The 16,039-nt window shown below is 43.3% G+C and overlaps 1 protein-coding gene across 2 annotated transcripts; it reads left to right on the forward strand.

Moving 5' to 3' along the window:
* Positions 1-1,866: 1,866 nt before the first annotated feature.
* Positions 1,867-9,463, forward strand: tssc4 (tumor suppressing subtransferable candidate 4). Of its 2 annotated transcripts, none has more exons than XM_061708634.1 (3): positions 1,867-1,924; positions 5,481-5,638; positions 8,508-9,463. In XM_061708634.1, the coding sequence occupies exon 3, from the start codon at positions 8,544-8,546 to the stop codon at positions 9,402-9,404; it is 861 nt and encodes a 286-aa protein (XP_061564618.1). In that variant the 5' UTR covers positions 1,867-1,924; positions 5,481-5,638; positions 8,508-8,543; the 3' UTR covers positions 9,405-9,463. The 2 variants fall into 2 exon arrangements, with proteins under 2 accessions (XP_061564618.1, XP_061564610.1); XM_061708626.1 differs by having other exon boundaries at positions 5,481-5,631.
* The last annotated feature ends 6,576 nt before the right edge of the window (positions 9,464-16,039 follow it).

Raw genomic sequence — 16,039 nt, forward strand, 5'->3', positions numbered from 1 at the left:
ACAGAAAAAAGGTGTAAACTATCATGCCAGTGCTTTGGAAGCCTGGAAGTTAACCGATAGCCCTTCATAGGGCTGGTTAAGGCCATAATGATGCTATTTTCTGTCATATCCAATCGACACATAAAATTAAACATTAGCTTTCATAACAGTGCCTGACATGTTGGTACATTAGAGATTAGAGGACACAAATAACTGGCTGGCACTGGGCCACCTAGGAACCCGGAGCAGCAACCTCATGGCATCATTATATGCCACTCTAAGCTTCTGCATACTTTTCACTCTGTAAGAAGACCAGAGATGAGCTGTAACGGGGTGATATAAGCCCCAAACAGAGCACATTTAACATTTGTAGAACACGTAAAAAAATTCCTCAACAAAGTATTGGCCTGTGCATATATCTTACAGTATTGACGGCGGATGTCACTGTCATCCATAAGATCATCTGAGAAGACATGTCCAAGATATTTCAATTCCTTAGTCATATCTAAAGAACCATCTGAAAGGTGGAAGGCAGGAAAAAACGACTTCTTGTCCTTTCTAGATCTCACGACCATGACCTTACTTTTTTTGGCGTTATAGTCAGTACTGGAGTTGAGGGGGGATGAGGGGGGATGAGGGGGGATGAGGGGGGAAGGCATCCCCCCCTGAAATAAAAACGGTCCAAATCATCCCCCCTGTAAAACTGCCATCCCCCCTTTCCATCCCTTATGTCATTTCATCAATGAATGTGGTTTTACTGCTATTTCAACATTTAGAGTCATCACCAGAAAAATAACACCAGAAAAATAACTTATTTGACAATTTTAACCTGTTTCAAGAAAATTTTCACTTGAAATAAGGCAGATTTTTCTACTTATTTCAAGTGAAAATCTTCTTGAAACAGGTGAAAATTGTTGTTTTTTCCAGTGATGAGTCTTGTTTTAAGTGTAATGAGATTTTTTTACTAAAATGAGACATTTTAACTAGAAATAAGACAAATATTCTTGTTAAGATTTTGAATTTTTGCAGTGATCCATTTTACTTATCCTGTGAAGGACAGAGTCATATTGATAAGTTCAGAAAACTGTTTTTAATTGTTGTGTTTTCATGTATTTGATGTAAGCCCAGTGGATATTTAAAGCTTACAGAAGGCTGCATTTAACTGCTGCTATGTCATTCCTGCAGTATTTCTGCAGGTGTTGTGGTCAGTGCTATTATTTGTAATATATTATATTATTTGTAATCAGCACAAATTATCTGTCCCCATATGATAAAATCTACCATCCCCCCTGATTTTTTTTTACAACTCGAGTATGGGTATAACTCTGTTCCTGAAGAGGAAAGATTATGTAGTGTTTGTGATTTAAATGTTGTTGAGGATTAACTTAATTTTTTGTTTTATTGTCCATTATATGATGAAGCTAGGCAGCTTTTATTTCAGAAAATTATAAATTTGAAACCTGAGCTGTTTTGGACTGAGGATGATGCTAAATTGGAATAGTTTTTCAGAAAGGAGGTTTTCTCTATAGCTACCTTTATGAAGAGACCCTGGAAACAGAGAAAGGACAACTTATATGGAAACTGAGAAAGGATCTGTAATTTGATCTGTAATGTATAAGTGGAATTTATAATTTTGTGTTTGTGTTTTTGTTTGTACGCAGCTGATGTTTGCTGGCGTAGTGTATCTGTATAGGCTGGGCAACATAGAGGTGTATGACACAATAATAAATAACAATTCATTCATTCATTCATTCATTCATTCATTCATTCATTCATTCATTCATTCACAGTATTATGCTGACATTAGTGCAGATATTAAATGTGAAGTGTAAAGTTGTTGCAGTTCCCCGCGGAGCCACCAGGAGGCAGCACTGCCCTACACGCCCAGGAACCGCAGAAGAAGAAGACGGCGCTGGCACTGTGGGATCGTAGAGCCAGCGGTCAGGTAAATCACTTAAAACAGTCCCGTCAGGGGTTTACAACATGCTGGATGGAAGCTCCGTGGGGTTATTTTGTAACATGTCCTCCCCGGCATGTGATCTGGGGATTGGTCGGTCGACCCGGAGCCACAACACACATTCTGTTAGCACGAGCATGCTGGGAGCTATGTTAACGCTGCACGGCGCAAGGCATGATGGGAAATGTGTGGCTCAAACCTGCACTTGCTCCTCAAGAGTGTGTGTGTGTGTGTGTGTGTGTGTGTGTGTGTGTGTGTGTGTGTGTGTGTGTGTGTGTGTGTGTGTGTGTGTGTGTGTGTGTGTGTGTGTGTGTGTGTGTGTGTGTTACACACAGGACTGTCTCAGAAAATTAGAATATTGTGATAAAGTTCTTTATTTTCTGTAATGCAATTAAAAAAAACAAAAATGTCATACATTCTGGATTTATTACAAATCAACTGAAATATTGCAAGCCTTTTATTATTTTAATATTGCTGATCATGGTTTACAGTTTAAGATTCCCAGAATATTCTAATTTTTTTAGATAGGATATTTGAGTTTTCTTAAGCTGTAAGCCATGATCAGCAATATTAAAATAATAAAAGGCTTGCAATATTTAATTTGATTTGTAATGAATCCAGAATGTATGACGTTTTTGTAATTGCATTACAGAAAATCACAATATTCAAATTTTCTGAGACAGTCCTGTATGTATGTATATATATGTGTGTGTGTGTGTGTGTGTGTGTATATATATATATATATATATATATATATATATATATATATATATATATATATACCTACACCTACAGGTAGAAACTGAATTCAGATTCATGTCAACATTGGACTTTCCTTGAACTATATTTAACATCAGAAGCGTGATGTAAGATAGTGGGTGTGTAGACTTTGTTACACTTGATCCGTCAATTAATGTGGAGGTTGTTTGTAAAGGAGAGCTGACTGGATGTTATTTTATCTACCCATGTAATATTTATATAGTATATGCTGTATCAGAAAGAGGAGGTTACGTAGGTAACTATGGCTGTGTGTGTCCCAGTCACACGGGTCACCCGGTCCCGCGTGTAACATTTACGTTTTTTTCATCATGAAATTATTTATAAAACAAAAATTAAGCCAAAAGGTAAATAAAATCATGCAGGCAAGCGTTAGTATCTACTTACTGCTTCAGTGGGATTTCGGAGGTCAGGTTGCATGTAGGGTTTTCTAATCATTAGCCCTAGAATTGATGAATTGATCATTGGCACATATGATGATCCCAATAAAAGCAGATCTTTTAAGTGTGCTGGTTTTGAGCATTCAGACTACTGGGAAAGAGATAAGCTGCTGTATTTGAGAAGCAACTTTTGTTGCACATCAATATGAAAAGGTTTATGAAATTTTTTCCAAACAGCTTTGAGGTCCGTGTTTCACTGTCATAAACAATTAGTCACAACAGTAAAACAGATTAAACTAAAGTGGAGTTGTTTGGCCTTAACAACCAGAACCATGTTTGATGAAAATCAAGAATGGCATTTCAGGAGAAACATGTCACAACCACTGTCAAGCACGGCTGTGGAGGGGTCGATGATTCAGGGTTATTTTGTAAGTGCACAACTTGGGCACCTTGCAGTATTCAGGAGGCAAATATGAGTCCTATGGAGCTTTATACGGTCATTCTGCAGGACCATGATCCACGACAGACACACCAGCACGTTTACAGCAGACAGGAGGGGAAAAGGATGAAGGTTTGGGAACTGGCCGGGTCAAAGGTCAGACTTGATTCTGTTAAAAATGCTGTGGCGGGATTTCATAACAAGCCCCTCAATAAACTAAAGCAACGTTGTGGCCACGAATGGGCCAAAATGTCTCCATAAAAATGTGTCAGACTGTAGGGCTGGGGATCGATTCAAATGTCAAGAATCTATTTGATTCCGATTCTTAAGGTTCAGAATCAATTATCAAGATTTGATTCGATCCGATCCAATATTGATTGGGGTTGGTGTTATTAAAACAGTTTTTTGAGCTGTTGCCTGAATTATATGCAGTTATGCAACATATTAATACTAGTATTATATTGAGATTCAACAGCAAGTATTGGCAGCTAATGATGCTGTAAGAACCAATCACCTCCCAGAATGCTGATAGAACTGCTTTCAGAAACATCGTGGGGCAGAATTATCAAACAGATCCAGGGCAGCAAACGTATGAAATCGGTTTTAGTTTTTAACACATTCCGTTTAATTTTTTTCAATTTTCTGTGTTTTTAGGTTTTTAATTCTTGAGAATTTGGTTTTTAGCATTTTGTGCAAATTTAACCCCAAGAAAGTATATAAAGTAATGATAACTGAAAACTTTAAGGTTTTCATACTTTTAAACACATTTAAAGGCAAAAACATGGCAGTAGTTATTCTTGTGTCCAACAAAACATTCTGTTTTTGGGCATAAACAAAAGAAATAAGTTATTTGTATGAAATAAATAACTCTATGCCTTTCAATATCCATTTAAAGTGGAAAAAAAAAATTGCAACAGTGCATGTGTGAATTAAATGAGGCGACTACTGGGATTAAAGTTCAGTGGGCAAAAATTTAATAATGAAAAAAATTGATCTTTACACATAGGAATCGATTTTTAGGAATTAATATGAGAATCGATTTAGAATTGGATAACCGATTTTTTTTCAACACAGGCCTATTAGAGTGATAAAGTTATACAGGAAACAACTTACGGTAGTTATTTCTGCTACAGGTGGATGTACACGTCCTTGAATCATGGGGGCAATAAAGTATTACCTAGACCATTTTTAATCTTTGGCTTGTTCTGTTAAATAGTGGATTGGTGAAAAACGTTGTTAATCTCAGGTTGTGTGTAAACTAAGGACCATTACTGTGGTTTTTATTATGTTTTTAAACAAAAACACAGGATATAAAAAGAGGTTCTGATTTTTCCACATGGCTGTATACAATATGTCCATTTTCCAAATTTAGTGAGTGCAAAGAGAACGACTCGCATCCCCATCAACCGTTCCTCAGTGAGGGGCAACAGAAAGACGTGTATTTTATATTCTGCTTTCAGGCTCGTGGTGTAATCAACGTATAGGGGTCCAAAATAGTGGTTTAGGATGGACTGTTAAAGCATTTGTGTATCAGTAAATGTTCAATTGCATTGTATATGTTGTAAGAATAAATGTCCCAATTATTCAGAGTGTTTTTGCCTGACATGCACGAATGGTTCGGGGGAAACAGGAGTCAATTACAGTTGCTTCTCCCAAATGTATAAAGTTGATTAGTGCAGATGAGAAGATTATTGATGCTTCCCGCTTCACCCGTGATGACGACTTCTTCACTGCTGTCTTCATGTAGCTTTTCAGCCGTGAAAATAATCCACTCAACTCTTTCCATTGTATAGATTGAAAGTAGTTTGTGTAATGAATATTGAGCTAAATGTCTCACAAAACAAGTCGCTTTCTCTCTTATTTGTGCTTGAGAAATGTCTTCTGAGGTCTTCATTTAGTGGTCGTCTGAAATGATATCATGGATTTCTTGTTTCTTCTTAAATCTCAGGTTGATTGTGCGACTGGCAGTGACCTGTAGGAAAAACCACGACTGCTGCAAAACCGACGAGCAGAACATGGAGGCATCGGCTTGACCCGTATACCAGCACAGCTGCCAGGCCTGGATGTTACCAGTCTTTAAATAACTTCTTCTGCAACTGGTAAGATGTATGTGCCATACAGAATATGTAAGAAATGTCTTATACACCATCAGCATTATGTCACCATAGATTAGAATACTTTATTGTCTGTCCCAATGGTGACAGAAATTCCTCTTTGACAGGGCTCACAAACACATTCCCATCAAGACAAATTACAATAGAAAACGAGTAAATACATTAAAAAGAAAAAAAAAAGTGTATAGTTTTATTTGGATCCACATTAGCTGCAGCAAAACTGCAGCTATTCTTCCTGGGGTCTGACACATACTACACAGTACATTACAACAAAAAATTAAAAGCAAACCTAAAGAGGTAGCATATAAAAAAAGAAAGGAAAAACAGAAAATAAAGAAAAAATAAAGTAATTCCGTCATTCAAACAATGTATAGTTATCATAGTTTGCACCAATAACCATTTTTAATAAATATTTATTTATATATATATATATATATATATATATATATATATACACATACATAAAATATGCGCCCAGGACTGTCACTTACCCCTCGTTCACACTGAAAGAGTCACGGGCGTCCCGACGCCAGCATCTCGCCGCTTGGTGCGTTCACACTGAAAGCGTCAGTGCCTGCAGCGGGGCGGCGGTGGGCGGGGTTTCAAGCTGCGCTGCAGAACTGAAGGGAACAGTGGGAACAGCCTACACATATAACTACACATCTTAATTTTCATATTTCACCATAGATCTCACTTTGGGACGCCTTCTTTATATTTTAGCGTTATTTCTGCGTAGATAAGAGTGAGTTTGATGCTCCTTTAACAAGTTTGGTCCGCGGATCAACATCAACCCAGCGAGCACTTGCGCCCGGTGGCTGATTTATGGTTCCGCGTCACACCAACGCAGAACCTACGGCGTAGGATACGCGGCGACGCACACCGCACCGCGTCCCTACGCCGTCAGCTACGCCGTCGATTTAACGCAGAACCATAATTCAGGCGAAGCTGCAGTCTGTCTGCGCTGATCACTACACACCGGGTCGGAGCGGATTTAGTCATGATGTTTAACCTGAGTTTTGTGATTAATAAGCACGGGTTTTAATTATTTTTCGTTGGATCAATGTAGCAAATAAAATCGTTGGGACCATCCAGTTCCTCACCCATCAGTTACGTGTTTCACGTGATCAGTTCAGGTAAAACGGCAGTCAAACCAGCAAAATGTCATTTTGCTGGATGAAATATATTAATTCCTGATAGAATAAGTTTATTAGTGCACAGCTCTGCTCCTGTACGCATGTGAATGAGTGTACGTTTGTGTGTACATGAAAGTACAATCTGCATTGAGAGTTCTCGCTTCGGGAATCCCGGTGTGTGATTGGACGACGCCTCGGCGTCGCCGCTGCTCATTTGCATAAAGTTCAGATTTTTCAACTTTCGAATTGCCGCGCCCGCCGCCCGACGCTCCTGCCGCCCCCGCCGGTCCCGCCGCCCCCGCCGCCTCTCGACGCCCGTTTTTCATAGACAATGAATGGCAGCCAGACGCCTATGACTCCCGTGACGCTTTCAGTGTGAACGCAGGGTAAGGTAGGAGCACTGGGTGGTAAAAATGGGAAAAAATTTGGAAAAAAATATCTATATATATATACATGTACACATACCCATATCGTATCTACATTATTTATGTATTTATTTAATAATAATTAAGTTCTATATGTATCTATTCAAGAGATGTTTCTTTACTAACAATTTGAATTCTTTTTTGTTAATAGTTTGCTTAAAGTGTTTGGGAAGTGGGTTCCATGCAGACGTAGCTCTGTACATCACTGTTCTTTTACCATAGTTTGTCTTTATTTTTGGCAGTGAAAAGTCACCTCTGAGAGCGTGTATTGTCCCGTAGCTGTGATTTTCTGAACTGTAACGTAATTTTTTTGTATAGAACTTGCAGGGTTTTTGACCATGACATTGCTTTTAACATTTCATACCTCATCTTGTGTGTTATGATGCTACAAATGAGTTTGATGCACACTGCACCTGAAAATACAAGTCTTTTCCCCTTTTTCGGGGAGGACGGTCTTTTTTTAATGTCAGAATTCAGTTTAATTTAGTCATTTACAGTAACGTTTAGATCAGGGGTCTGCAACCCAAAATGTTGAAAGAGCCATATTGGACCAAAAACAAAAAAACTGGAGCCACAAAAAATGGTCTTAGAATGAAGTCAACACATGCTGCATGTATCTATATTAGTTAAAACTGGGGGAAGATTTTTTTTTTCATTAGGCACTTAGAGAAAAAAGTCGAAATGTCGAGGAAATAGTCGAAATTTCAAGAAAAAAGTTGAAATGTCGAGGAAATAGTCGAAATGTTGAAAAAAAAGTCGAAATGTCGAGAAAATAGTAAAAATTTAGTGAAAAAAGTCGAAATGTCGAGGAAATAGTCGAAATGTTGAAAAAAAAGTCGAAATGTCGAGAAAAAAGTCGAAATGTCGAGAAAATAGTAAAAATTTAGTGAAAAAAGTCGAAATGTCGAGAAAAAAGTCGAAATGTCGAGGGAAAGTCGAAATGTTGAGAAAAAAGTTGAAATGTTGAGAAAAAAGTTGAAATGTTGAGAAAAAAGTTGAAATGTTGAGAAAAAAGTCGAAATGTCGAGAAAAAAGTTGGAATGTTGAGATTAAAGAAATTGAGAAAAAAAAAAGAAAAAGAGAGAAAAAAAAGGTCAAACATCTGTGAAAAAGCGACGCTAAAGAGCGACGCTAAAGAGCCGCATGCGGCTCTAGAGCCGCATGCGGCTCTAGAGCCGCATGCGGCTCTAGAGCCGCGGGTTGCCGACCCCTGGTTTAGACTGTATTTATACAAGAACATGTTTGAAGAACATTTCCAGCTGGTTCCGGCCATCCCTGAGCCTTTTCCTCTCTCCATCACCAGGTTCCTGGTTTAGCTGAGAAGCATCTTATCGCGGAGATGTCTGAGAAGAAGCGCGCCAGAACCCACGGCGAGGCGTTGAACACCGACGTGTACGAGCTGTCGGCCAGCGACGAGTCTGAGCCCGAGGACGACCCCAGCAGAGCTCCGTTCGACCCCGAGTTCGACCACAGCGACGAAGACGACGGGGAGGCCTGCGCTCCGGCCGCCGCTCACACGGCCCAGAGCTCCTTCGTCCTGACCGGAGGGAACTCGGCCTTCTCCTACCGCAGCCGCAACGTCTTCGACTGCCTGGAGAGCGCCGAGACGCGGGCCGTCTCCTCGCTGAAGCAGGACGGCGGCGGCGCGGCTAAACGGAAGACCAGTCAGCCTCTGGCGGCGTCTCCGGCTCCGGCCAAGAAGAGAGGAGTCCCGGACTACCTGGTGCACCCCGAGCGCTGGACCAGCTACAGTCTGGAGGACGTGCCCGAGAGCAGCGACAAGGACAACCGGGCGGCCGCTCAGCAGTTCCTGTCCGGCCTGCAGAAGGAGAGAACGGGCCACTCCCCCTGCGACCCCCAGCAGAGGATGATCTTCTCCAGGCCCAAGCGGCCGCAGAAGGAGCAGGACGCCGAGCAGCCGGAGCAGCCGGAGCAGCCAGATCAGCCGGATCAGCAGGAACGGGAGCAGGGGCTGCACCTCAGTCACCTGGCAGAGGAGGAGGGACGAGCTGGAGAAGTGGTCAAGAAGAACGAGGAGCAGGGGAAGGACAGCGAGGAGGTCATGAGTGCACCTGCAGAGAAGAAGAAGCAACCGCAGGAGGAAACCAAGATGGAGGAGTCGGTCCCTGGATTCAACTCCTTTAAGAAGACGAAGGGGAAAAAGAACTACAGGAGGAGCTCGGTGCACGAGGACGACTGACCGCAACTCCTCCCCCTTTCTGGGAGAAGCTCTGGACTGTGGTGTAAATAATGACGTTGAGACTGTACATTCACTCCTAGTAGAAGCAAACGTGAGCCCAGATGAATTTCTCCCAGCTGAACTGACACAGATCTTGTGGTCGGAAGTTGTCGTACTGCTGCATGAACGCGATCAACCGGACCTGAACCGGCTGGAACTGTCAGCGTGGCGCTAGTGGAAAGTGTGTGTTACACCAGAGACATTGGTTTTCTACTCGTATAGACATTCCAAAGGACTTTTTTAAAAACTATTTGCATTTCTGAACTACTGCTGGCAGCGTTATTACACATTAGAGCTTCATCTGGAGGTTGCAGAGAACTCGTGAGCTGTTGCAGCAGCTTTTAAACTGTTTTTGTTTCTCTTTTGAAAACATACGAACCACCAACAGTTAAGAAATAAAGCTCTCATCATCAAACTACCGTCAGCGTGACTAGGTAACGAGTAAAAGATGAATACATATTTACCGTCTATAGACAGTGAACACTGGCTGTAAATAAACACTTCAGGGCATCATGTACCCATCATGCATCACTGTAGAACCTTTGTCAGTAGCTAGTGACCCAAAATCAGTTAGTTAGAAGAAGAAAGGGGAGTTGATTCAGTGTTTTTATGTACGTGCTTGAGTGCAGGGCTTTCCTCCGTTTTTATTAGGTGGGGTACCTTTCTGTCCTCTGGAACAATCATCAATAAAAATATGGATTCTTTTTTGGATGTTCTGAAGTCTTTCTCTTATGGCGCTTTTCCACTAGCACCTACTCTACTCATCTCAACTCGGCCTGGTTTCTTTTCCATAACAATTCAGCACCTGGAGCAGAAGTAGGAGGTTGGAGTGAAGCTGCTGTGACGTATTTGATTGTGTGATCTAAACGAAGAAGACAACACTAAAGATGTAGAACCTGGAGGAGATGATGTACAGTGCCTTGCGAAAGTATTTGGCCCCCTTGAACTTTGTGACCTTGTGCCACATTTCAGGCTTCAAACATTAAGATATAAAACTGCAATTTTTTGTGAAGAAACAAGTGGGACACAATCATGAAGTGGAACGAAATGTATTGGATATTTCAAACTTTTTTAACAAATAAAAAACTGAAAAAGTGGGCGTGCAAAATGATTCACCCCCTTTACTTTCAGTGCAGCAACCTCTGTCCAGAAGTTCAGTGAGGATCTCTGAATGATCCAGTGTTGACCTAAATGACTAATGATGATAAATGGAATTAGGGTTGGGCGATATGGACCAAAAGTCATATCTCGATATTTTCTAGCTGAATGGCAATACTCGATATATATCGATATTTTTTCTGTGCCATGATTGGGGTTTCCCCCAAAGCATTATAGCATAGCATCTCTGTTAGCTTCATTTTTTCTGAGGCAAACCCTTAAAAAAACAGTCAGTTTTAATACAAAGCCTCGTGCCAAATGTCACACAGGTACATTGATTAACAGAGGTCTGCACAATATCAAAATGTATAAAACAAATTAAATAAAAATAAACTGCTTGCATATATAGAATAAAAATGCTTCTTGAATAAAATAAAACAAATATCCCTTTCCTGCATAACAATTAAATTAAAATACACTGCAATTAATACAATGTAGACAGTAACAGGCAGACTTTTCCACTGAGGTTGACAGTCGTGCAAATAACAAAACATTTGTGCAAATCTCAAATAAAACATTCAAGTCAATTTGTCACAAAATAAGCTATATCAAAATCATATTTTTTTTTCTTTTTTTTCTTTTTTTTTTTAAATCGATATAAACGATATTGTCTCGTACCATATCGCATTTGAAAATATATCGATATATATTAAAATCTTGATATATCGCCCAGCCCTATATGGAATCCACCTGTGTGCCATCACGTCTCCGTATAAATGCACCTGCACTGTGATCGTCTCAGAGGTCCGTTTAAACCGCAGAGAGCATCATGAAGAACAAGGAACACACCAGGCAGTGTGGTCTGGTCTCTTCTTTGCTACGAGCTGATATTTTATTATGTTTTTGAGTACACAACAAGCCACTTATAAATATTCTGAGAAATGCACATGAAATAATGCAATTAATAGATAATGAGACTCTTTAAATTGGGATATAATTTATGCTTTGATGGAAAAGGATGCAGTTGTGTTCTGACAGATTCAAACGTTAGCTGTACACACAGAGGGAGAACAAACCTGTCCATATTAATGAACATACGTGTGCAATAAAATACCTGGACCCAGACGTATAAATGAGGGATAAACAGAGAAACCATCCATGTGTCTTTCCCTGCACAAAAATGAAGGAGATGCATGAAAGAAAAAATAATGTGCTTTGACAATCTTCACCCTTCATGCACTTTTTTCAAACCAGTAATAATACCACTAATGTAATAACAAAAATAACACTAATAACTTCACTTAAAATGTACAGTGATTTTCTTTGATTGTTTCCATTTGATTGGTTATGAATCCAGATGGCGGCAGGACTTCAACTTTAACCCTTTTTTACCTAAGTAATAAAAATCCGCCTGGAATTTATTGTGTTATTATGGCTGTAAAAGTGTCTTAAAATGTGTTAGGACCAAGTGCTTTACCCCCTTTTTTCAGAACCACTTCAACTTTCATTATCTGGTGTCATTTACATTTCACAAAATGTAATGAGTGCTTAATAACACTTTACATGGAATAAAAACTAAAAAACGGAAATAGATTGGAAAGGTTTTCAATATATAAAGCAGTTTTATATCACAGTTACAAGAAATTGGATGGATGAAGGAATGCAAACTGAAGATGTTTTGAAACTGTCCATTGAACATTGTAACTCTGGACTTTTTGAAATGGCCATTTCTCCTGCTTTTTCAAAAGGTGCAAAAAACGCTTTTTGTCATCAACAACATCAACAACTTCCTCTGTTTTCCAGGCTACTGGTTCTTCATCTGAGCTGTCACATGAGCTGTCGGGGTTCTCTCAGATGGAATTTGAGGGACTTGGGACTTTGCTTCCTCCATAGGCTGGGTGTCCACTGCAGCAGGAGGCAACCTGAAAATATAGACATAAGATGAAAATCCGGCTTACAGTAGGCTTGGACACATGAAATATATGTGTAAATAAGTGGAGGGGTAAATTCAGTCTCATACGCATTAGAGTCATTAAAAAGCAGTGAAAGGGAGACAGCCCAGATCCTCCCTTCAGGGATCCTGCCAGGAAAGTAAAGACAACCATCATCTTGGCATAGGATGGAAGTCCAGTTAAGTCCTGCACCTTGTCATCATTGTCTTTAAAAGCCTCTTGCTGAAAAGACAATTTGCATACTCTGTCCCGAAGCTGATAGACCTCTGCCCTCAGTCTGGTACACTCTTCAGTCAGTTTCTTCAGGATATTGACAACGTGATAAATCAGTGTGATGTTATCAGAAACAATGTCCAAAAAATGTATGTTTCTCATGATGTCAAAGAGTTGCTTGATTCTTTGAAGGAACAGATGTCAGGGTTTGACACTTCCCCCCCAGTTTGTGACTTTCAGTTTCTGTCTTGCCCCGCCTGTGTCCCATCTGCCCTGATTGTGTCTGCACCTAGTGTCTCGTCATGTCTCGTTATCCCCTCAGTATATCTTGTCTTGTCATTCCTTGGTTCCCTGTCGGTCCGTACTGGTTCTTCCTCCATGTCTCCTTGTCGGTTTTTCCTGTTCCTGGTTTTTTGTTAATCCTGCTCTGCAGCGCTTTGTTTTTGCCTTTTTTGTAATTAAACCCTTTTTGTTGTGAACTCCTGGCTCCTGCTCTCCTGCTTTTGGGTCCTCGACAAAACCACATCACAACAGAACGGACCGACCAAATGGACCCAGCGGGAGAGCGCCTCACCCTAATGGAGTTTTTGCGCCGGGCCGAGGAGGGGGAGTATGGGGACCCCCTTCTGGGAACATGCCAGGCTCGGGGTGGGCCCAGGAGCCTGCAGGCTCAGGGGAGGCAATGGCGACGGCGTCAGTGCCAGCCCCAGCTTGTTCCAGCTCCAGCTCCTGTCCCTGTTCCAGTGGTGGTCCTGGACGCACCTGTCCCTGTTCCAGTGGTGGTCCCGGACGCACCTGTCCCTGTTCCAGTGGTGGTCCCGGACGCACCTGTCCCTGTTCCAGTGGTGGTCCCGGACGCACCTGTCCCTGTTCCAGTGGTGGTCCCGGACGCACCTGTCCCTGTTCCAGTGGTGGTCCCGGACGCACCTGTCCCTGTTCCAGTGGTGGTCCCGGACGCACCTGTCCCTGTTCCAGTGGTGGTCCCGGACGCACCTGTCCCTGTTCCTGTGGTGGTCCCGGACGCACCTGTCCCTGTTCCAGTGGTGGTCCTGGACGTACCTGTCCCTGTTCCTGTGGTGGTCCCGGACGCATCTCCCCATGTTCCTGTGGTGGTCCCGGACGCATCAGCCCCTGCTCCGGTGATGGTCCCGGACCCCCCTCAGCCAGCTCCGAGGACCCCTGTCCCCCCCCAGCCAGCTCCGAGGACCCGTGTCCCCCCCCAGCCAGCTCCGAGGACCCGTGTCCCCCCCCAGCCAGCTCCGAGGACCCGTGTCCCCCCCCCAGCCCGCCCTGGATGTGGACTGTGGGGACATCTGGGATCTGTCCGTTGAGGGGGGGGCCAGCGCCCCGGACCCGGGTACCGGGTAACAAAAGGGATGAGGACCTGGCAGCAGAGGCCTGTTCCAGTGTGGACGCTTATAATTTAAATTATGACTTCCTCAATGTGGCAGGGTGGAGGAGCTGCAGCCACTCAGGTTTGGCACAGGTGTCCCCAATCAACCTCTCCACCCTGCCTGCCTTGATAAAGCATGGCTGCACAGCAGAAAGGGTCTCTCGTCTGCTGTGAAGGAGCTGAAGCACGTGTGTCCTGTGTGTTCCGGTGAATTAAAGGAGTTCCTGCACTGAAACCTGTGTCCTCTGTCCTGTCGGTCGGCCCCCGTAGCAATAGCCCTGCTACACTGGCTCCCAACGTGGGGCCCGACAGGATGGAGGCACTGGCACAGGAGCTGGCAGACCTGGCGGCCCTGATCCGGAGCCAGGCGGAGCGGCAGACTGCAGCCCTGGAGACACTGGCAGCGCAGCAGCCGGCAGGGTGGGGTCGCCCGCCTACTCTGTTCACAGAGGACCGCCCCTTCACCTTCAGCTACCCGGACGTGCGGCGAGGGGTGCTGGGCGGTCCTCGGAGGACGACCCCTTCTCCTTCACGTGCCCGTACGTGAGGCGAGCGGCGCGGGACCGTCTGGGGAGGCCCTCGGCGGCCCAGGAGGCGCCGGCCCAGGAGGCGGCCCTGGAGGCGCCGGCCCAGGAGGCGGCCCTGGAGGCGCCGGCCCAGGAGGCGGCCCTGGAGGCGCCGGCCCAGGAGGCGGCCCTGGAGGCGCCGGCCCAGGAGGCGGTCCTGGAGGCGCCTGTCCTGGAGGTGCCGGTTCAGGAAGCGGTCCTGGAGGAGCCGGTCCTGGAGGAGGCGGTCACGGAGGTGGAGACGTCGGTCGCCGGGGAGGTCCTGGACGTGCAAGCTCCAGAGGCGGACCAGCGGCTGGAGCAGTGCTGCGTCGGGGAAGGGGTGGTCCTGGACGCGCCACGCCACTGGACGCGCCGTCTGGCCCGAGGCCACCCTGGGCCCAGTCCCGAGAGCGGCGTTCTCGGCGGTCGGCCCGTCGCCAAGGACGACCTCCCGACCGGGGAGGGCGTCCTCGGCGTCCTGGGGTCATTTTTCTCTTTCAGGGAGATCATGACCCACCAGGCTTTCCAGAAATGCCAGGATCACCGGGTGCTGGAGGGCAGTCTGGTCCCAGGGGTCCACCCGAACCTCCTATCAGGATGCCGCAGATTCAAGCAAAAGTGCACAATCAGTGGTCTCTCAATAAGCGCTGATTAAACATGAATGCACATCAGCTGCATGTAGGATATTCCATACATATTCTGGTTTACATGTTACAAACCAGTCATTTGAAGAAGTTTCTTATCTGCAGCCACACTGCAGACGTTGCTGGAGTCAAGGGCATGCGTTGTAAACCAGTATTCTGTGTCACAAGATGAGATGCCTTACATAGCAATCCAGGTGTATATGTGTCTAAATGATGGAACTACAATAGGCATATTCATAACAGCTTTAAGTACAGTTTCGAGAAAAAAATCGAAATGTTGAGAAAAAAGTTGAAATGTCGAGATTAATGTCGAAATACAATTTCAAGAATAAAGTCAAAATTTCGCCTTTTTTCTCAACATTTCAACTTTATTCACGAAATTTTGACTTTTTTCTCAACAATTTCGATTTTTTTCTCGAAATTGTACTTCAACATTATTCTGAACATTTTAACGTTTTTCTCGACATTTCGACTTTTTTCTCAACATTTTGACTTTTTTCTCGAAATTGTACTTCAATATTAATCTCGACATTTCGACTTTTTTCTCGACATTTCAACTTTTTTCCCAAAATTGTACTACAACATTATTCTGAACATTTCGACTTTTTTCTCGACATTTCAACTTTTTTCTCGACATTTTGACTTTTTTCTCAACATTTCGACTTTTTTCTCGACATTTCGACTTTTTTCTCAACATTTCGACTTTTTTCTCGACATTTTGACTTTTTTCTCAACATTTTGACTTTTT

Source organism: Cololabis saira, chromosome 2 (assembly GCF_033807715.1).
Source record: "Cololabis saira isolate AMF1-May2022 chromosome 2, fColSai1.1, whole genome shotgun sequence".
Classification (NCBI taxonomy): domain Eukaryota; kingdom Metazoa; phylum Chordata; class Actinopteri; order Beloniformes; family Belonidae; genus Cololabis; species Cololabis saira.